This window comes from Hemicordylus capensis, chromosome 2 (genome assembly GCF_027244095.1).
Source record: "Hemicordylus capensis ecotype Gifberg chromosome 2, rHemCap1.1.pri, whole genome shotgun sequence".
Taxonomy (NCBI): domain Eukaryota; kingdom Metazoa; phylum Chordata; class Lepidosauria; order Squamata; family Cordylidae; genus Hemicordylus; species Hemicordylus capensis.
The window spans coordinates 406,271,768-406,295,411 of record NC_069658.1 but is presented as its reverse complement, the minus strand read 5'-3'; the positions used below and the strand labels follow the sequence as shown (position 1 = coordinate 406,295,411).

Sequence of the window (23,644 nt, the reverse complement as noted above, 5' to 3'; positions counted from 1 at the left end):
AAGTACAAAGATTAGCCAGAATAAGCAGGCTCTGATTAAATGCATAATTAATGTTCCACTAAAAATGGCATCTAAGAAAATGAATTATCCAGTCTTACTCCAACATTTGGCATCTACCAGCAATATCAATTTATTCTCTTCATTTGCTCCCGCTTCAGAGAAAATGAGCAAGGCTTTGCCTTGACGCTGGAGCCAGTAAACATGAACCAGGCACCGAAGACACATCATTTCACTCTGTTATCTTTCCCACATATTATCTAGCTATAAGCAGCATTACCTGAAATGAAAGGACAACTCTTTGCCAGGAGTTTCAATCACTCTCCCCAGTAACTAGGCTTCATAAAAACAGGAAGTACTAATACCTTAAGCATTTTTTTAGAAAACGGGGGGGGGAGCAGACAAGAAACAGAATCACAAATGCCCCCATTAGCAAATCACCTGTTATTGCAGTGCTAGTAATGGATTTGGTGCCAGATCAAAACTAAAGATTCTCTGTAATCCAAGCAGTTCGTAATCTACTCGGGTCCCCAGTCTCTCTTTTTGCAAAGCAGGAGATTAACATTCACATTTCAAGGGGAGGGGAGGACAGGTGCTGAGAGGCAGGGTCGGACTGTGGACACTGAGAGGGTGGTGGAATGTAGGTGGGGAGGGCACCGAGTTTTGAGCAGAATGGGTAATTAGGGTGTGAGTCAGGGCGCAGGAGCACCCCGTGGGAGGAGCGCACTGGGTATATGCCCTGTTGCCCTGTGGGTCAGTCCGAGCCTGCTGAGAAGCATAGTCTTTTAAGCACACAACACACAGGTATTGTTTGTGAAAGGAGCCCAAGACTGCAGCCTGCCTAAGGATACTTACTAAGTGATACCGAAATAAATGGAGCTTAATCGCCAAGTTAATATCATGCTATACGGCCTGGTGTACACAAACAGCAGAACAAGGAGAGAATGAGATGGCAGAGTAGAACGGGTAGTAGAATGGACTGCAGCAATTTTGACTTCATCAGATGGTCACATTTTACAATGAAATCCTGCATAAAAAGAAAACGTCTTGCAGACAGAACATGAGCACAACAAGATGCAGGCTGGGCTAGGGCCTTTCTCTCCAATGTGTTATGTACAGGGAGGCTTATTCAAAAACTAAACTAAACAGGGAGACTATTCAGAAACGGCACCCCTTACCCACAGTCTGAAGTGGCAGAGTCCACCTCTTTCTGCTGTTTGTGTAGATCCTTATGACATGATATTAACTTGGAGATTAAGCTCCATTTATGTCAGTGTCACTTTGTATTCAGTCACTTAGTATTTTGTATTTCAGCATCACTTAATAAGTTCTCCCCCCACCCCAAGGACAATCAAGGTGCTCCTGTTGTGTGTTTATCAAGGAGCAAATGTTTTGCTATGGCATGAACACAAGTCAAAGCAGTGCCACATTTACTGCAGGGTTAGCTAATCTGAACCAGTTTTACAGTGTCTGAAAATGACGGAATCAAAAACTCCAGCACAAATGTTCACATTTGCTATCCAAACAGTTGGAACAATGTTATTCAAAGAGTCAAAAGTCAAGAGAAGATAAATGATAAAAGCAGAAGCTGGGCAAAGAGGCAATCAGGGAGATGCATATGACTAACTTTGGCTAGTCATCTGGGAAGACAACTTGGCCAGTTGCCTGTCACTGGAGCTCGCCTAGTGCTCAACTAACAGGAACTGCATGTCATTTCCAATTTCCTACAGGCATTTCAAACCTGGTGTTAATTAGAATTTGCAGCTTCCCAGAACGGCTGCCTACATTTGCAAGGAAATTAGCTACCTGATGGTAGAGGGATCAGGTTGAGAGGTGATGTCAACATGGTCTATGTCACACCTCAGAGAATATAAGAGTAGCCTGTTGGTGTAACATGCACACTATAGGGTGACAAGGGTGGCGGGCACCCCCTCAGAAAAGCAGCCCCCCATTTCTCTTTCAGAAATCTAACATGTGAGACACAGCTTGCCCACTCAGAAATGCACTGTGCCCCTTCTGTGCCCCCCATTTTTTTCAGGTGCCACCACTGGTCAACAATAGAAGTCTCCAAGGAAAACCATTGGTAAATGAAGTGGAAGAAGGTTGCATTAAATGTAACCCTGCCTTCCCCATGGTCACCATTCCCAGCAAGTCACATAAAGCCTAATCTGTAGCATACTGAGCTGTTTGCTCATGCTGGAGTTCCCCCAAGCAGTAGACCCAGTACTCCCCCCAGTACTTTGCCCGAATGCAACTCCATAGCAATCAGCAATACAAGGCATAGCATTCTTCAACCAAGACAACCTCATCACTAAATGTAGAGCTTTGCCCCCTAGATTTTAAAATGGGGGAAGTAAAAAAGTCCGAAACATCCACCTGCATGAGTCAATGTCCTGTCTAGTAACTCTTTAGAGGCCCTGTAGTTTGTGGTTTGGTTCACATGTGTGAGGGTTCTGCAAGTGTTTGCACTTCAGATCAGTTTGGGACAAGATTCAAGCTCTTTGCCCAGGCGTGTGACTTAAAGGCCTTTCTTGTCACTTCCAATTTTGATTACCTTCATTCCACCTCCAAAAGTGCAGAAACTTTCAGTGTATGAACGTGGCTACAAGACAATGTAAATAAGGGAAATTCATAATCTGGGTATTATGGAGTGCAGGATAAAGCATTGGCCACTTGGTGATCTACAGTACAACCTCTGCAAGTGCTGCTCTCTCATGGCACTAGCAACATTATGGAAAAGCAGTGCATAATGCCATGACCTTTAAGGAACAGGAGATAATTTCTGGGACCTCTACAATTGTCTGAAGGCAGCTTTGTGCTCTATAGGAACATAAAAAGGTTAGGCAGCCTCTTTCTCCAGCAACAGTGAGCTTACTGCCATTAACCTAATGCTGAGGGTGGGGGAGGCCCCTTTGTTTTCCTTTTACAAAAGGTCTCTCAATTTTTTCTCCTTGAGTGACAATAAAAATACTTTACTGCTGCCCAGCTGACAGAGCAACGCGCGGCTTCAAGTTGCAAAAGCTACACCCACTCCTCTACCTCAATTTAAAGACCTGTGTCTTGACAGTTCTGTGAAAGGGATGAGTTCCAATTACAATGTCCAGTTCCAGCGCTAGTGACCTTTAGCAGTTAGAAACCAAGATACACCTTTTCAAATAAGCTGCTCCCCGATTCACGTGCGGTTCCTGAGTTCCGAAAAGCAGATTATGCTTCCACAGTAGGTTGTAAACAACATTTTTCTTCGTTGACTGGACTACCCCCTTTCCCCTGTATCTGTGTATTAAGCAGAAACTCAGCACGTGCGTAACCCTATCGTTGCTTCTCTAGGCCAGGAAAGCGACACTACCTGCATATCTGCCTATCGACCAGCTATTTCAAGGAGAAAGTAGTGCTGACCTGAAAATACGCGCCAAATATATATTTCGCTTTTTCCAGGGTGCTGGGGAAATGAGCCCTGCTACAAAAATGTTCAGGGTTGGGGATTGGCTCCCCAAAGGCATTAGCAGTGGTGCCTCACTTTGTGCCTTGGCAGGTGGCAACAAAAGCACTTAACAAACCAATAGAGAGGGCTCACTAGCCCAGTTGTCCCAGAACCAGACTTGGTTCTTCACTTGGTTCTTCACTCAGCAGAGAAACAGCACAGACTTGCTTCATGCTGCTCAGCCTCTGCTTGTCTTACTTGGCACTCCACCCCAGCTAGGCCCTGACTACATCTTCTGCCTCTAGCCCTTCTGATCCTTGTCTACCAGACCTGGGACTTGACCCCAGCCCATATCAGACACATCTGCTGCCTCTGGTCCTTTGGCCCTTGTCTGCCTGCTCCACAGCCAGGCCCTCACCCCCAGCTATAGTCTGGAACGGAACCAGACAAGGCCTGACACAGGGTCATAATTAACTGAAGCCTGAGGGGAAATAAAAAGCTCCCTCTGACAACACCAGACTCAGAGGCTTACATCAGGATGGAGACTGAGTACTGAGCCTTTCACACTCAGGCAAGTGCTTGAACTTGGCTGTCGAGTCTTCTGCTGGTCTCCAGCTAAAGGACAGGGAAAGCAGCCTTCTGCTTGGCTGACTCACAGGACAGTCTAACTGCCTAATAGTAATGCTATTAATGGATTTTCTGAGAAGCAAAACTCATTAACAGATTCTATAAATCCTTCAATTTTACATCATCTCTCTTAAAAATGAGACTTCAGACCATGGGGAGTAGGCTTTTGAGACAGAAGCAGGTCAAGGCAGTATTGAAAAAGCGGCAGACAGGAAAAGAGATGCTTAAACCTGCCTTTGTCTGCTGCTTCTCCCCCTGACATTTTTCTCTCTATCACTACAAACACACAACTGAAACCCCCGCTGGTGAGAAAGGGCTAAAAGGAAGTTTAAGTAGCAAGGAGCGGGAGGAAGAGTCAAGCATGCATGCACGGACGGAGGTGCACTCTCTCTCTCTCTCTCTCTCTCTCTCTCACTTTCACACACATACACACTCACACCCCTGCCACTTGGAGGTTTGGGGCCAGGACGCATTGTCCCAGCCCCCTGAAAATCCCATTCTGCACCACGCAAGTGCGCGGTGCATTATGGGGATCTCTCCAAGGGGTCTATTTGGATAACGAATCAATCCAGTCTAGATTCCTTAGAACTATTTTTAGAGTCCCCAAATGTGTCTCTTATGCTACATTATGTTTGGAGACCAGTTCCTATACGATCTCCTGTTTAGCTTGGGAGGCCTCATTGACACGCTGGCTTAAACTCTGTTTGGACCCTCAGCAACCTTTATATGTCCAATATATGTGGAGAGACACCTTCCCTAACCCATGGTTTTCCGTTGTCACCAATAAAATGTTGGGCATGGGGCTTTCTCCCTCTTACATTTTTCCCCTAGGATTTACAAAGGCAAAGGCTGTTGTCATTCAGTGCCTAAAGGACATTGAGTACCAACACCTAGCTGACCTTGGAAATAAATGTTGTTCCCCTTTATAACTTGGTATTTCTCTTCCAGCTGGGAACCAGGCTGCTAGATATCTAACCACTCTTCATTTTGCTAAATTTAGGTCAGCCTTTGCTAGGGCTAGGTTGAATGTACTACCTTCAGCTTTGCTCCAAAGGAGGTCCTCTAAAGAACCTCCTGTTTCGGGATTATGTCCATGTGGGGAGGGTAGCCTAGAAAGAGTCACTCATATTCTCCTATACTGCTCCCTTTATCGTGATTCTAGGAGTGAATTACTGTATCCATTATTAGAGCAATTCCCTGGTAGGCCTGCTTCCTTCTATCTTAACTACTGGAACATAGGAACATAGGAAGCTGCCATATACTGAGTCAGACCATTGGTCTATCTAGCTCAGTATTGTCTTCACACACAGGCAGCGGCTTCTCCAAGGTTGCAGGCAGGAATCTCTCTCAGCCCTATCGTGGAGATGCCCGGGAGGGAACTTGGAACCTTCTGCTCTTCTCCATCCCCCGAGGGGAATATACCACAGTGCTCACACTTCTAGTCTCCCATTCAAATGCAACCAGGGTGGACCCTGCTTAGCTAAGGGGACAAGTCATGCTTGCTATCACAAGACCAGCTCTCCTCACTGCTTGGCTGATACTAATGATGAAGTCATCAAAGTGGTAGCCAAATTTATTTATGGGGCAATGAGACAGACATCCCGCCACGGTCTTTTATAGGTTTGATTTTATGATAGTTTGAGTTTATCTGTGTATGTATCATTATATTTACTCTATTTACTGTAATTCTGAATGGTTGTCACTTTTGTTTCCGTTTGGCCTACGGCTGCAATAAAAGAACTGACTGACTTGTGGGGATCTCCCTAGCACTGACCGGGAGCCTGCTCCTGTGTCTGTGCCTCGTGGAGCCGACAACAAGCACTTAGCACCCTTAACCCAGGCTAAGCGGTGGGCTCCCTAAGTGGGTTTGCCACCATGTCACCTCTAGGAGCTGCTCACTTTGGGGTGGTTCACATGCACAGCCTGTTCTTGACTGAGCAGGTGAACAGCCTCACTGTTGTAGAGCAGCTTACTGCATTTTTAAAAATAGTTGCAAAATTGAGGGTTATGTATATTTGGCTTGAACATATATTCAGCCCTTCATATATTTCATGGAACTTTGTTTCCTTTACCTTTTACTGCTGGTTTCAGTTTCTTCCAGACTTGCAAATCTGGAACACTAATCTCATTGGTTGCTGATATTTAGCAAGAATATTATGGTTGGCTCTGAAAACTCAAGAAAAGCAACAACAGATGGGAAGCAATTCATCTTAATTATTAGAACAGTCAAACTACTAAACTTGGAATCAGACTGCATTTCAAGAGAGTTAAAGTTTTTTTAAAAAAACATTTTTAGTGACTTCATCAAGTAAAGGAATATGTCAAGGTAGGTTTGTTTTAAAATTAAATGAAGAAATATTTCATTTCTGCTTGAGGCAAAACTGTTTTTATCAATTTGTAAATCACACAATGCAACAGCTCCATGCAGAGATCCTTCTGCTTTAGGGTATTTAAACAAGTCTGTTAGAAAAAGCAATGTAATAGTACATATTATAAAGCAACCTTTTTATACATTTGCTCTGTTTTGCAGCTATTAACATATTTGCCTGCGTCACTGTATTACAAGGGGGTGCTGCCATGCCCCTCTTGGGATCCAGTGCATGGTTATAAAGCAGGCAGTTTCCCCAGACAATCACAACCACAAGCTTAAAATTCAATTAATGTGGCTGCACCATAGGTTTGTATAAGGGCATTATAATATTAGCATTTCTATTTTCAGCCCCCTAACATGGAATTAGCCTTTTTCACAGCTGCCATGCACTGAGTTGACACTTTCAATGAGTTGTCTAACACAACCCCAAGATCCCTCTCCTGGCAAGTCACTGACAGTTCAGACTGCATCAGCGTATATGTGAAGTTGGTTGTGGTTTTTTGCCCCAATGTGCATCACTTTATATTTGCTTACACTAAACCACATTTGCCACTTTGTTGCCCACTCACCCTGTTTGGAGAGAACCCTTTGGCTCCTCACAATCCGTTTTGGATTTCACTACCCTAAGTTGGTTAGTGTCATGTCCAAATTTGGCCACTTCGCTGCTTACCCCAACTTTTAGACCACTTATGAACAAGTTAAAGTTTCCCAGATCTCCCCGGATCCCTTTTTGAAAATCAGAGTTACATCAGCTATTTTCTAGTCCTCTGGTAAAGAGCCTAATTGTAGGGACAAGTTAGATATTTTTGCTAGGAGATCGGCAATTTCACATTTGCATTCCTTCAGAACTCTTGGGTAGATGCCATGTGGATGCCAGTCAGTGTAGACAATACTAAGCTAGATGGACCAATCGTCTAACTCGGTATATGGCAGCTGCCTATGTTCCTATGTTCTTCAACTCCAGGCCACTCACAGTGTTTTGATCCCAAAGGCAATAGCATGTGCCTAGTAACATAGTTCCTTTCAGTGCTCATATTGTCACCCATAATGATTCTGTGTTGGACTCTGGTTCTCCTGCATTTTCTAGCTTTTTGGATTCTGTCTGCCACAGAAATGAGGCTGGCTTGGTTCCCACCATTGGGGTGCAGGAGGACCTATGTCCATTGGGACATTGGGGTACAGAGGACCCCTAAATATCTTAGCATTTAGCTTGGGCCTCAGAAACACAGCTTCTCAGAATACAGATGAGCAGGGAAGGGTATGTATGAATGGTAAATGGCTTATTCCCTGCCATTTAATTTAATTGGGGAGTGCGATGAGGAGGAGCAAGAAAATCATCTTGGCATTTGGCTTGTGCCTCAGGAACCTTCTTTAGCTGGGGGATGGGAAGAAGAGCAGTGGTGCTGTGTAGGACATCCTCCTTTTTCTGTGAAGAACTTCTTCTTCTTCTAGTTTAACTACAATCTCCAAGAAAATTACATCACCTGCTAGCCATGCATGGCCAATCTGGAAAACTAAGTAGCCCCTCTCCTTGGTATCCTAGCAACATGAGCCCACCTGCAGTCAAGAAAAGCAACTAATCCAGATGTGCCAACTACCATGCCCTGGCACTTTGTCGGGGGAGGACATATTACAAAATCTATGCTGGTTGCACATAACAATTCAACTGGTTCTGCCCCCTGGACAATAGCATCTGCAGAAGCCAGACACTCGCACTAAAAGACAGTGGTGCTTACCAGGAATATTGTGTATTGTTATTGCTAAGATGAGTAGCATGATTCGCCTCCAGCTGTTGGTTACTGGCACCAGGGTGCTGTCTTTAAGAGTCTGGGATGGAGCAGGAGCATCTGGCTGGTAACCTCCAACACCTTTCCTCCTCTGATAGGGTTCCCCATTTTCACCTTTGTCTACAGAGGGAGAAAAGAACAGGAGGAGCAAGATAAGTTTAAAAGAAGCCCAGGGTTCATCTTTGGAGAGGTCACAGGAAAAGACTAATGAGGCATAGCAGGAGGTTTCTGTAGCCATTACAGATGTTGAGTGTTAAGTGAATGAAAGAGGAAAATCATGGGCCACAATCTACATCTCATTTCATTAAGAAAAATACAAACAGTCAAACCACATGGGAAGCAAAGGCAAGATTATTCTCACCATTGCAGGGGCTAAAGAACTGAGACTTGCTTATGATCACAGAGAGGGATCTGTGGCATAGCACATAACTAAATCCTATCTTGTGAGCATGTTTAAAAAGCCTAAATAAGGGGTTCCTTCTACCTTAGGGCAGCCAATTCCTGCTGCAAAATAATCCTTGTGCATTTAAGCAGCTGAGTACAGGGAGAGTTGGGCAGGTTAAATTTTCTCCATCACTCTGTTGTATCAGTCTGGCTATCCACCCTTTCTATTCACCTGCTTTTTGCAGCAGAAGCTTGAACCTATGCAAAACACAGGCAAAAGTGCAGAGTGGCTGTGCAGCTGAATTGCCACCATAGAAATTGAATTATTATTATTATTTTACACAGTCAGACAGGTGTTATTGACTGGTTTGTTTTATCCAGATATCGAGTCCTTCCCAAGGACCTGGGATGCCAGAATTTTATTGTCAATATTGTTGCTGTTGTTGTTATTATTATTAATATGCTGTCTCTCCTGAATAACTCCCCACCATATAGCTGTTCAAGGAACAGCTCCTCCTTTCAGGTCAAAGGCTAGGAACCCTTATAGAAGCAAAAGGAAACACCCTCTGGCCTCTGACAGGCCAAAATGCAAAGAGCTGCTAAGATGTGTATGTTTACTTTTAGAATTACTGATACAGCAATCCATTGCAATAATTACTATTAATGAATTAATCCATCCACTATTACTGCATTGCATTGCTGCCTTGAGAACCATGCGGTTGAAAGGTGGTGTATAAATCCTCTAAATAAATAAATCCTACATTGTCTCCCAAGCAGACCTTCTCTTGAGTATGAAGAGATGGGTGGCAGGAGTATTAACAGTGATTTAGTTCTTACAGAATTTATCAAATGGCAGACTGGCACAATCTGTGACTCACTAAGAGAAATGACGCACACAAGCCATATACAGCAGCCCAACAGGGGCTCAATAAACCTATTTTTGCAATTTGAATAGGAAAGGGCCTTTGTTTGTTTGTTGTTCAATGTTTATACTGCCTTTCATAAGGCATCCCAAGGCGGTTTACAAAAGTTAAAATAAAATTTTAAAAACCTCCATAAAAATGACATTTAAAACCTTAAAATCAGTTAAACAGTAAAAACCATAAAATACCGGGAAAAACCACGCAACCACCATAAAAGCAAGAGAACATTTACATTCCATTAGTACTTATGGATTCTCAATTATGGATATTAAGGGATGAATAATGGTTTGTCTTCAATGTATTATTTTTAAATCTGATGGAAAATATTTTATGCAGAAACGTGGTTTAGCCATGGAGAACAGATTGGCACCACTGTTGGCTATAGGTTACATGAATTTTATTGAAAAGAGCAGTTTAGATATTGATGATTGATTGTATATGATGTGCTAATTATTACACATTCTGAGCAACAAGTTAATAAGAAATTTGAAGAAATTAACAATGGGGCAGTTTGAGATTAACCAGAGCAAAGCCTAATGAGGAGGGTTGGTTACCATTTTTGATTGCTGAAAAAGGTGAAGGGAGGTCAATTAGAAACAAGATGGTTTAGAGAATGGACCAAAAAGAAAATTTTATTAAAAGGTAATTTGGCTCATCCAGCAATAATCAAGGAATATGAAACAGAAGGCAGTGGGGGTCTCTACAGGAAGATATAGAAAGGAATCAAAAGAAAAAGCAAAAAGGTTGATAAGGTATAATGGATATTACACTCCCTATATTGAGGAGTAGGAAGGTGAAATTTACAAAAGGACTGTCGGTGTAGAAAATTCCATTCATTACTAATAAATTCGTCTGGCAGACTCAGAAGCTTCTAGAGAGACGTTAGAGTTAAAGCTAATGTAGTGTGCAGCATTGAAACAACAATTGGTTAACTCTTGATTATACAATAAGATGTGTGAGTTTAAGGATTGTGCTTTTTGTGAAAGGAGAGAGGGTTGGCGCAGTGTAAGGGGGTGATTTATAAGAGAGAGTGTCTGGAATGTTCCTCTTTCTATATAAGCGAAATAGGGAGGCCATTAAGAGATGGATACAGTGAGAATTTGTCAGATATATGGTACATGGGAGCCATACTAAGCCATGGTCTATACATATAAAGGAGGGGCATGATGGATGAGTGGTGGGAACTAAGATAACTGTATTGACGATGGAAAGAAAATTGCAGAAGCGTAAAATTAAGGAGGCAATGTATACAGAGGAATTAAAACCAGATATTAATGTTAAGGAGGAGATAGTTTCTGCTATGAATGTATTAGTATTTGAAGGGTTAAATGTTTCTTCTTACAGCTTGTATGTGATCCTCCTTCTTGTCTCTCCCACCCCACTCCCTTAAACTGGTAATTGCTAATTTGTTGCAGCTGTTATATTGCACCCCTTTCTTCCCTGCATACTGCTCATCTTGAGAAAAACACTGCTGTGATACTTGGTTTGGTAAGCAACTGAGGATGGTGTTTTTACATTGAAACCAGTTGTTGTTTTTTAAACTTGTAACATCTGGTATTTTATTTTTGCGTAATAAAGAGGTTTTGGTGGAAGAATTGCTCAGCAGCACAAAAAAGACAAACAGAAACAGAAGAGCTGAGAGACCTGGCAGCCTCTAAGGGGTAAAAGCCTAAACAAATAAAAAAGTCTTCAGTTGTGGGGTTTTTTAAAGCAGCCACAGATATCAGAGAGCAGACATTCACTGGGAGAGCATTACAGAGCCTGGAGATATCAACAGAGAAGGTCCTGTCCTGTGTGCATAACAATTTAGCCTCTCTCAACAACCACACATTGAACAAAGACCCCTCTGATGACCTAGTCAAGGGCGGACAGAAACACTTGGGAGCAGGCAGTCCTTCAGGTATCCAGGGCCCAAATTGTTAAGGGCTTTAAAGTTAATAACCAGCACCTTGAATTGGATCAGGAAACAAATTGGCAACCAGTGCAGCTCTTTCAAAACTGGTGTAATACGCTCCAAATTAGCAGTTCCAGAGAGAACCCTGGCAGCTGCATTCTGCACCACCGCTTATCAGTGTCTGACGGATTTTGGACACTGCCACACAGAACCTTGCAACACTATAGGTAATAGTGGGCTTAGAGTCAGAAAGCAGCATAGAGACATAGACATGGCTTGAACGTCCTGGGTACTTGCATAGCAATGGGTGGATAAAGGAAGAGCAAATGTTTCTGTAATACAAACAGTGAAGTAGGTCATGCTCAGTTGTTTCAATCTGCCCAGAGCCGCAGGGGCATTGTTGCACTGCGACCCTTCAAGCACAGCTGAAGGGAGGGTGTGGCAACGTACCAAGGTAAATGCCTTCCTATGTTTTGGGACTTCCAATTGAGTAAGATATGACACCAGGGAGGATAAATATGTAAGACTTTCACTGATGAGAAAATTCAGGACCCTGCTTAAATCGGTTTGGCGCTCTATATCCATTATACGCTGTTTGATAGAAGCTTTGTCCTAATCATAACCAATATTAAGTAGAATCAAGGGGGAAAGGCCCAAGGATGCTATTTTTGTCTCAAGAAGTTTCCAAATATTCCTCAAGGGCTGCCCCGCATAAAGTGCATTGCAGTAATCAAGCCGTGACTTGACTAAGGCATGGGTAACTGTGGCCAGATCTGCCTTATCGAGGAAGGAACACAGCTGGCGCACTAACCAAAGCTGTGCAAAAGCACCCCTGACCTGACCACTGCCTCCACCTGAGCATCCCAAAGCAAAGCCAGGTCCAGCAACACCCCCTAGCTGTGTACTTGCTCTTTCAAGGTGAGTACAACCCCATCCAGAGCTGGCTGAATCACTCTATCCCAATTGGTACTAGCTGGGTGACCCTGGGACAGTCACTTCTCTCTCAGCCTAACCTACTTCACAGGGTTGTTGTGAGGAGGAACTTAAGTATGTAGTACACCGCTCTGGGCTCCTTGGAGGAAGAGCGGGATATAAATGTAATAAAATAATAATAATAATAATAATGACGATGATGATGATGTCCCCTTCGCCTTTCTCACAATCATGCAGAAGCCATTTCATCCTAACTGCCCCTCTCACACACATGAGCTAAATACTACATTAAAGTAGCACTTCCATCAGGTTATGTTGTCCCGAATAGTACGCAGAGAATGGGAGCAAGAGAGATATTCATGTCCCTAACTGCATGTGTGTGGGAACAGTTCGGGTGTATTGTCAGAACTAGCCCGAGTATATAGGGCTGCATACAACTGAAATTCAGAGTAGCAGCCTCATCTATCCTGGAGGAGTAGTATGAAAAGGCTCCAGAGAATAGATAACTTGGGAGAGTTCAATGGCATTACGTCAGGATAGGTGTGTTTGTGACTCACCATGTCAAACATATTCCATTGGCAATGAAGACCTGTAATCAACAAAACTATGAAGTTGTTCACATAACCCTTGAGAATGCCATGGAGGGTAGGAGGGGATGAGGCAGAATAGTATTTACCTCCCCACCACCACCACACATACACACCGATGATCTGGTGTGGTCCTGGGCCATGCGGCTTGTGCACCCACACAACCGGTGCTTTTATGAGCCACGCAGCATTCTGGAGACTGAGAAAATGCATCCCGGCCTCCAGATATCCCACAATGCACTGTGCACAATGCACTGTGCAACATCCCGGCCTCCAGATATCCCACAATGCACAGTGCAATGAGGGATTCCGTGAGCTGGGCGCTCTAGACACCTGACTCTGTGTCTGTTTGGGCTGTGTTAGTGTGTCCCAAATTGTGCAGGCCAGGTTCACAATACGAACATTTCGCTTTGGTTAACTGAACTGAAGTAGAGTCAATGTTACGATCGCAGAAGTATTTTCAGAATTTAACAATTACTTTAGTTACAAAGTTCACAGGACAAATCCATGGATAAATAATTTCAGCACAAGCAAAGATGGGAGACCCATTCAAGTCATATAATCTGGTGTTATTGGAAGGGTTCTGAATGAAAATTGATCTGGACTCCAGATGGGCTTCAGAGTGAGTCAGGCCATTAGGTTCTGCTATGTTACAATGCTATTACTGCTGCACACCAGGCCCAGTGGCCCTAAAGCCATGCCAAGATATCCATTGGAGCCTTCTACACTATCTACCCCCATCTTTAGTAAACTGCAAGAAGTGAGACAAGCCCTTCCTGCTGTCCCTTCATTTCTTGAAGTTTTCTAGACCAGAGGGTGGATAGCACAGATGGCTCCAGAGGATATCCTGACAAGGTCTGAGGCCACTAGGTCCTGGCAAGCAGTAGCAAAGCATTTTGCTAATCTCTGGGTAGTCTGGAGCCTGATATTCAACAGATTCTGTGGGCACCGAAAATCCAGCGCCCCCTTCATTTCAGAGTTTGCTACAACTCTTTCTCTTAGTACTGCTACATGGAGTTATTAGAAGTTGATTCCAGAAATAGTTACTTCCAAATGGAGCCCTCAGCACCATTTTTATGACCAGAAGCAGCAGCAGTCTGTGAAAGTGTTTATTTTCTGATCTCCAGATTCCCCCATTGTTCGTCAATGCCTTTGTTTTCCTGATCTCCCCAATAAGCTTCCAAGAATCGCATATTTCCTTTACCCACCTGTGGCTTAGCCCCATCCCAAATGTCACCATTTCAAGACAACATACTACAAAAAGGTTAAACTCTGAAAATGAAAATTAATTACATTCATGTCATAGTTTTGGTTGCAGAATTTTACAGAGCTTCGGGTGTGAAATGAAGCAACGCCCCCCACCCTGCTAATCACCATTCTGATGCTTTTGGGTAATGCTTTATTTTTTATTATGATACAGCACCATCAGCATACATGGTGTTTTATAGCATATGCATAAGAACATAAGAACAGCAGGCCCAAGGCCCATCTAGTCCAGCATCCTGTTTCACACACTGGCCGACCAAATGCTGCTGGAAGCCACAGGAAGGAGTTGAGGGCATGCCCTCTCTCCTGCTGTTACTCCCCTTCCACTGGTACTCAGAGGCATCATGCCTTTGAGGCTGGAGGTGGCCTATAGCCCTCCGACTAGTAGCCATTGATAGACCTCTCCTCCATGAAGTTATCCAAAACCCTCTTAAAGCCATCCAGGTTGTTAGCTGTCACCCCATCTTGTGACAGAGAATTCCACAAGTTGTTTGCTGGTCCTAAATTTCCTGGCAATCAATTTCATGGGATGACCCCTGGTTGTAGTGTTATGTGAGAGGGAGAAGAATTTTTCTCTATCTGTTTTCTCCACACCATGAATGATTGTATAGACCTCTATCATGTCTCCCCACAGTTGTCTTTTTTCTAAACTAAATAGCCCCAGGTGTTGTAGCCTTGCCTCATAAGAAAGGTTCTCTAGGCCCCTGATCATCTTGGTTGCCCTCTTCTGCACCTTTTCCAGTTGTACAATGTCCTTTTTTAGATGTGGTGACCAGAATTGTACGCAGTACTCCAAGTGTGGCCACACCATCGTTTTGTATAAGGGTATTATAATATTAGCAGTTTTATTTTCAATCTCCTTTCTAATTATTCCTAGCATGGAATTGGCCTTTTTCAAAGCTGCCACACATTTGCCACTGGAAAGAGAACAGGAGGAGACGAGGGATTAGAGAGGCAAGGATGTCAAGGGATGAATGAAATCCGTACAGTTATACTAAGTCAGTCTTTGTTCTATTTGGAGATGAGGCTATTGTTTAACATGTTTTCTGACTAGATAGATTGCTGTGACTCTCCCAACCCTACCCTTGTGCTCCTGACAGGATATTTGCTGAAAAGGCTCCTCGGCCTAATTCAAAAGGAAGCAGAGGTAAACCAAATGTAAATGAGGACACTACAAAGGGCAAAGCCTGCCACATTCTGAATTGTGATCAAGACATTCTTTCTATTTGCCACATAAAATTAAGTGGGGGGGGGGATTGCAAAATCAAATTACGAAGGAAGATGTTTCTGAACTTTACATAGGCAACAGCTGCATAGGGCTGCAAAGAAGATTTGACATTTTAGATGCATTTTAAACTCTCTTTCCCCCACCCCGCTTCATTTTGCTAGCAGACTAACAAGTGCCAGAAGTCATTTGAAGGAGGTTCTGAATGAATGTCAATTGCTTCTCATGCCATTTCCAGGCAGGTTAAACGCTAAACTGCCATGTTGCACTTAACGTGGTGGCCATTAAGAATCAGCAGCACATTTAAAATGCTTCTGCAAATGAGCATCCAAAGCCAATAGGGAAAGGGAAATAGGCTCTTTCTAACTTGCTTCTTGTCATCCAGAATAATAGAGGTGGGGACAATTTAAAAGTATTCAAGAGTGCAGTAACCAAAAAATGGCCTTTTAAAGTTTTCAGTGCAAGTTGTTCAAATAATCAGGAAAGAAGATAAAACAGAGAGGCAGCCGATTACTATAAGCAGCACCTCCAGACATCCAACTATGCAACATTTCAACCATGTGAACAACATATTGTTGAGGAGGGTGTGTCTAAAATGTCGAGAGAGCACAGTGCTACTTAAAGCAACGGCATCTAGGCCACTTTACTACTGTTCTGATCGTGTTCTGATCACAGAACAAATTACAAACCTAAAGGTATAGGTAAAGTAAAGTGTGCAGTCAAGTCGATTTCAACTCCTGGCGACTCCAGAGCCCTGTGGTTTTTCTTTGGTAGAATACAGGAGGGGGTTACCATTGCCTCCTCCCGTGCAGTATGAGATGATGCCTTTCAGCATCTTCCTATATCGCTGCTGCCCGATATAGTACCAGTGGGGATTCGAACTGGCAACCTTCTGCTTGTTAGTCAAGCATTTCCCCGCTGCGCCATTAGGTGGCCCAAAGGTATGGGTACAACCCAATAAAAATTAATCATGACTCGAAGAGTAGTCCTGTGCACACTTACTGGGAAGCCAGTTGACTTCAGTGAGATTTACTTCCAAGTAAATATGCTGTGCTGCTCTAAAGTATTCCAACATACAACCATTGCAACATTTCCAAAAACAATTGTACAATTTGTGCTCAGTACTCCTCTCCATTATAAACACCATCTGCATGCATCAAAATCACGATCATTTCCATCTATGTATAGCAGCACAGTGGCCCAAGCAAATCTGCCTTTCACTGAAAGGTTGCTCCCAGCAGCATATCTGTCAGCACACTACCCACACAGCAAGGCATTCCCCGAAAGAGATTTCTTGCAGCCTGACAGAGCTGTCACTATGACGCCCTCTGGTCATCCAAGTATTCCCCAAAGTATGTTTCATTCTATCCATCGTTGTGACCACACTCATCCTTCCACATCTCAATCTTCTCTCCTGCAGAAAGGGCAGAGGTGGCCCATGGTTGTCTAACACTGAATGGCACACCTAACAGGTAGTGATTTAGGGCATCTTGAGGGCATGTGGGGATAGGAGGTTATTGAGGGGATACTGCAAAAGCAGACAGTGCTGGACACAGTGTGCATGGAGTGAAGGCACTACAGAGAAAGCAAGCTGAAAGGTCTGTAGGCAAGCAACCTAATAGAGATTCTCATCTTCTGTAATAGCATGGGGGAGAGTTCTAAAGATAGATCTGTGAGGCCCTGCAGATCTCCAATAATCACTCTGACCAATACATCATAGGGAGCTGTCCAGCATAGCACCACAGAAATGCAGTTGTGTATTGAACAGATCTAAGCCTGGCCAGGTAGGGCGCTCTCCTGTTGATGGCCAATGGCTATATATAGGTTCCAAGCAAGTATTCAAGCCACATATTAAAATTACGATTATAATTTCCTTCGGACCTCCACAGTCCTACTTTCATCAGGCCAGACTTTTTTCCAACATCAGTCCCATCTCAGCGTCTTAACCACAGATTAGGAATTAATTATTACAATACTAGTATATTTTATTTATTCATTTATTTTAGATAACTGGATACAGATTTAGAATACAGATAATTATATAATATCCTTTTGTAGTTTTTGACGAATGTCTTTAGCTCAGCTCTGCTACAACGGCCTGAACTTCTGCCCACTGGACTACCAACTTATACCAGCAACCCAACAATTGTGATCAGGGGGACTGGTTCTCCTTTTCTTTCAGAAGACAAGGAGCAAAATTAAGTTTGGTTTAAATCAAGTTTCCATGCCACCTCTCTGTTTCATATATGTTCTGAAAACACATGCAGACAGATGAGGAATGGGTCTTTGGGTGGGAGATGAGGTTCAAGAGAATGTTTAAAAAGGGCCTAATTCCCCTCCCTTGTCACCTTGTCCTGGTCCTCGGGAGGAAAATGCTTATCCCAGGGACCAGGATGGGATAGCAGGCAGCAGCTCCCTGGAAACCTGGAGGCCTGGTGGACCTTTCCTCCCTTCCCCTGTGCTTACTTCAAAAATGCTAGGAGTACATTAAAAAAAAATGCTCATCAGGAATGGGGTGGCTTTTCTTCCCAGCTTCCATGAAGGAAGGGAGCTGGCAGAGAAGGGACAGTGCTACTGCCTTCTTCCTCCAGCAGTTAATGAAAGACTATTTAAAATAATTAAGGTCAGATTACATGGGACTATCTGATGCATTTATCCATTACAAAAAAACATGTATGTGGGAGAATGAGCACTTTGCTTGGGCCAGGTTGTGTTTTATGACAAGACATGAAAGACGACAGTAAAAGTAGAGAACAACATAAAATGGAGGTCAAATATCTGTCTGCAGTGATCCAAAGCTATCTACGCAAATGAAAACACCAGAAAAGCATTCACATCTCCCTTCAAAGCACCTCTGCAACACTTGGCTTCGTTCTAGTATCCCTGGATGGCCAACTGTCATAACAACAACAACAACAACAACAACAACGGGGGAAGCAATACACATGATGTAATGAGAGAGAGAGAGAGAGAGAATGAACACGTCCATTTAAGCTTCATCTGTGACTGTAAACAAATGTTCTTCCCTAATCTTTTCTCTGTGTCTCCCTTGATTAGGAGAGCTTTGTGGTGGGACCACGGAGTAAAGTTGTGGAACCTGTGCTCTCACCACCTGTGCCAATTGCCAGCACTGGGCATGCTTGAGAGAAACAGCACTTTTTGACAGCAGCATACTTGATCCTTAGGGTACCTCCTTGTGAATTGTTAAGCTTCTTTTTTGTTAAGAGGAGCTTATTGTTAAGCTTCTTTTCTGAACTTTAAAAAAAAAAATCTTATATGCTTTTGCTTCGATTTACACCAGGAGGGGGTTCCAGCATTTTTAACTGGATTTAGAACATCACTGTTACACAGTTCAAGAGGCCTTAACTTTGGAGCAACAAAATGATTTACTCCCTCCCCTTCCACCCTGCTGCTCAAATATTTTACTGTTTATTTGTGTTGTTTTACTTAATTGCATTTTCTTTTGTTTATTTGCTGTACACAGTTTTGAAGCTATTGGTGGGGGGAGTGCTTTATTTATTTTAATTATTTATTTAACACATTTCTATATCGCCCTAACCCAAGGTCTCAGGGCGGTTCACAACAACAAATACTAAAAACAATTAAAAAATAATAATAAACAATCAAAAGTTTAAAAATTTAAAAGTTAAAAAGCTAAAAAGTTAAAAAGCTTGGGTAAAAAGATGAGTCTTTAAATCCCTTTTAAAAGCCACTAGAGATGGGGAGACTCTTATTCCCACGGGAAGTGCGTTCCAAAGTCTCGGGGCGACAACAGAGAAGGCCCATCCCTGGGTGGCCACCAAACGACATGAAGGTAGCCACAGACGAGCCTCCTCTGATGAACATAGTGGATGATGGGGATCATGCAGAAGAAGACGCTCTCTTAAATACCGTGGGCCTAAGCTGTTTAGGGCTTTATAGGTTATAACCAGCACTTTTTATTTTGCCTGGAAACCTATTGGCAGCCAGTGCAACTCCTGTAATATAGGAGTAATATGGTCTCTTCAAGATGACCCGGAGACCAACCTGGCTGCCACATTTTGTACTAATTGTAGTTTCCGGACTACGTACAAAGGCAGCCCCACATAGAGCGCATTGCAGTAATCAAGTCTGGAGGTTACCAGCAAGTGTACTACTGTTTTGAGATCATGAACTTCAAGAAACGGATGCAGCTGGCGTATCAACCGAAGCTGATAGAAAGCGCTTCTGGCCACTGCCTCAACCTGGGAAACCAGGGAGAGGTGTGGATCCAGAAGCACTCCCAGACTGCGTACCTGTTCCTTCTGAGGAAGTGTGACCCCATCTAGAACAGGTAGATCAATATCGCTTCCCGAGTGACGACCGCACACAATGAGTACCTCCGTCTTGTCTGGATTCAGTCTCAGTTTGTTATCCCTCAGCCATCCCATTACTGCTTCCAAGCAGGCATTCAGGGAGGATATGCCTTCTCCTGATGATGTTGACATGGAGAAATAGATTTGGGTGTCATCAGCATACTGATAACACCCAGCACCAAATCTCCGGATGATCTCTCCCAACAGTTTCATGTAGATATTAAAGAGCATTGGACACAATATGGAGCCCTGAGGGACTCCATATAAAAGCTCAGATTTTGAAGAGCAACAGTCTCCAAGCGACACCATCTGGAATCTGCCAGAAAGGTAGGAGTGGAACCACTGCAAAGCAGTGCCTCCCACCCCCAACACTCTCAGACGTTCCAGAAGGATACTATGGTCGATAGTATCGAAAGCCGCCGAGAGATCCAAAAGGACCAACAGAGTCACACTTCCTCTGTCCATTCCCAATTGGAGATCATCCATCAGGCCGACCAAGGCAGTCTCCACCCCATAGCCCGCCCGAAAACCAGTTTGAAACAGGTCTAGATAATCAGTTTCCTCCAAGACCGCCTGGAGCTGGGAGGCCACCACCCTCTCAATCACTTTGCCCAACCATGGGAGGTTGGAGATAGGCCTGTAGCTATTAAACTCTGAGTGGTCCAAGGCAGGATTCTTAAGAATAGGTCTAATAATTGCCTCCTTTAAACAAGGAAGCATCCTGCCCTCCCTCAGAGAGGCATTTATAATTGCCACCAGGCTCTACACAACAACCCCCTTGCCAGATAGTATAAGCCACGTCGGGCAAGGATCAAGCAGACAGGTGGTAGAACGTACCGTTCTGAGCAGCTTGTCCACATCCTCAGGAGTCACAAACTGAAATTGATCCAGTCTAACCACACAAGAGGAGTTGCTGGATACCTCTGCATCTGACACTGCGATAACTGTGGAGTCTAAATCGACCCGAATACGAGAGACTTTGTCCACAAAAAACTCATTAAAAGCATCACAGCGGGCAACTGATGGTTCCAAAGATGGATTCAGGGGAGTAGGGGGCCCTACCAGACCCCTCACAACCCTGACTAGCTCCGCCGGACGAGAGCCTGCGGAAGCAATACGGGCAGAAAAGAAACACTTCTTTGCTGAACGTATAGCCAGAGCATAGATCTTTAAATGTGCTCTATGTCGTAATCTGTCGGATTCAAGTCGAGTCTTCCTCCACTTGCGCTCTAGTCGCCTACCTTGCCGCTTCAGCTCCCGTAGATCTTCCGTATACCAAGGAGCCATTTTTGAAGCGGGTCGGAGAAGACGCTTAGGAGTGATCATGTCTACTGCCCTGGTGAGTTGATTATTCCAATTCTCCACCAGGGCATCAACCGGATCGCCGTTGTTAATATAAATAAAAAATAAATACAATGCTGAAGTCACTAAGTTTAGAAAAGCACATGTATTAACAATTACCAGGACCAGATGGCCAAGATGCTCTATCATGACTACTCCAGACGAAATGCTACCAAGATCACCTACTCAAAAACAAATCTGCTAAAACCAGCAAGCAGCCCACTCAGGTCTCTCCCATCAAATTCAGCCAATTTTTACAACTCTGCCAATATTATCACTGTCAGTCAATCAAAGGGAAATATCACCACTGAATAACAGCCTCCTCCATGATGTTCCCTAAATTATCTGATCACAAACAAGCACTCTCTGTTGAAGTGGGTAGGAATCTTTTCAGAACAAAATTCTGTAATCAATATTAGGTACACCAAAGTGTATGCCATCTGTCTTACCAAAGGCAAAGAATGTACTGGCTCCAAAAAAGGTATAATTTGTATATTGTCAATTGCTTCAGAAAACTAGTATCTACCAGCTCCCAAGATCTGTTTAATAGAGATGTTGCATCTAAATTATGTTAAATCATTTTCTGGGTTGTCAAAACCTTTATAAAATCCAACCTTACATGTACATCATGTTGCAGCTTCAAAATTATCAACTGACAAAACAGAGCTTAAGAAGAGATTGGCCTGGTTCAGATGTAATACTAAACCATGGTGGATAAACATATGAGAGTCACAAACTTGTGTATGCGCCCCCACTTATCCTCTCTCACATGCTTTTGCATTCACTTTGAAACAGTTCCCCATTAAAACTGGAGTGTGCTATCTAACAAGAATTAGAACAAGCCAGGATAGAAAATTCTGGTTTGATACGCTAGCTTATTCCAACTCTAGTTAGGTAAACTGCAGTTCCCTGAATTCATAAACAACGTAGAACGGCAGTTTGCTATTAAAATGAAAGTTGAAGCTTTTACTCTACCCCTCTCATGTATGAGAGAGAAGAAGAAAGGAGGGGAGAGCCCATGAGCCTTTAGCTCCCTTTGGTTCATTCACATAGTGCTAAGCCATCAGTCTAACTAGCTTAACCCATGCAGAGCATCTGTGCGCTAGCACTTGATTGCTCCCCTCACCCCTTGCCACAGCCCCCTCACCTTACTCATGCTTCTCCTCCTCCATCTGGTTGCTTCCATCCCTCTCACCCCTCTTGGTCACTCCTCCATCCCTTTACTCCATCCCACTCACCCCTCTTGGTCGCAGCTGAGGCGTTGCTGGTGTCTATTGGTCAAGCTGCAGCCCCCTTTCCCCAGAGACCTCCCCACCCTCATCCGAGCCATGGTCCTGCTCCTCCACATAGGAGCAGCAGCAGAGGCTGACCAGGCCCCTTCCTCACTGCCACCACTGCCTTGGCCTCCCATTCCCCTCAGGCCGCTGAAAGGCCCGGGCCCGTCCCTTGCCTGCCTGCTTCCCTCTGCCAATGGCCTTGGTAGCCCCAAACAGCAGCAGTATTTGACTGGGCCCTTCCTTGCTGACAACAGGCACCACCATGGCCACTTGTTCCCCTCAGGCAGCGGACAGGCTCGGGCCTGTCCTTCACCCTTCCTTTTTCTCTCCTCTCCTCCCTTCTTTTTCTCCCTTTCTCTCTCCTCCACTCACTCTTCCCCTCTGTCTTTCTTCTCCCCCTGTCTCTTCCTCCCTCCCTCTCCCTTCCTGAGTTAACAGGTCTTGTTCATCTTGTTTCGTCATCTAATTCACACAACGGCAGCCTCTTTCTCCTGAAGAGGCTCTTTCCCCATTTATTTATTTATTTATTTATTTATTCATTCATTCATTCATTCATTCAATGTCTATACCGCCCTTCCAAAAATGACACAGAGAAATAATAAACAAGTAAGATGGATCCCTGTCTCCAAAGAGCTCACAATCTAAAAAGAAGCATAAGATAAGACACCAGCAACAGTCACTGGAGGTACTGTGCTGGGGGTGGACAGGGCCAGTTACTCTCCCCCTACTAAATAAAGAGAATCACCACATTAAAAGGTGCCTCTTTGCCAAGTTAGCAGAGTTTAACTTGGCCTTAAGACCCCGCTCTTTGCAGACCCCTGCCCACTATCCTTTTATATAGATAGATTCCTCTCCTCTACAATCAAGAACATCTTCCGACCAGTAACAGTTGCAACTGACCTTAACCATCACAGGCTCCTCCTCCCTATCTGCATATAGAATCTCCACTGCCCAATCACCACAGTGCGTCCGCACGCGAACTCTCGTGAGAACTGCCACACATGGGATTAGCCACAGGTACGCCTTAGAGAATTATATAGATAGATAAATGTTACGTCTAAACTGCACGACAGTGTGATGTGTTCATTCCATAGAATTTGTCTGCAATGCCAAAGTGAAGAGTATATCTTTGATACGTGAAGATAAGACTTTAGCATAGGCTTAAAAACAGCATCTGGACAATCTGAGGAAAATTTCTTTGTTAGATTTCAGCAAATGCCTCAGCTATATTGGAGGCAGGATACAAACCTATTCCTTTTACTCTGTGCCACTGTGTT

At 43.8% G+C, this 23,644-nt stretch overlaps 1 protein-coding gene across 5 annotated transcripts in view; it reads right to left on the bottom strand.

Annotated features, from left to right (window-relative positions):
- The window catches only part of SLC39A11 (solute carrier family 39 member 11), a 498,275-nt gene that overhangs the window by 195,080 nt on the left and 279,551 nt on the right, over positions 1 to 23,644 (bottom strand). For 4 of the 5 annotated variants that reach the window (XM_053296433.1, XM_053296434.1, XM_053296436.1 and 1 more), the window contains one exon: positions 8,153 to 8,323. The exons of the other annotated variant lie outside the window; for it this stretch is intronic. In XM_053296433.1, the coding sequence (XP_053152408.1) occupies positions 8,153 to 8,323 (171 nt within the window). The remainder of the gene's footprint in view (positions 1 to 8,152; positions 8,324 to 23,644) is intronic. 5 annotated transcript variants of the gene reach the window in all.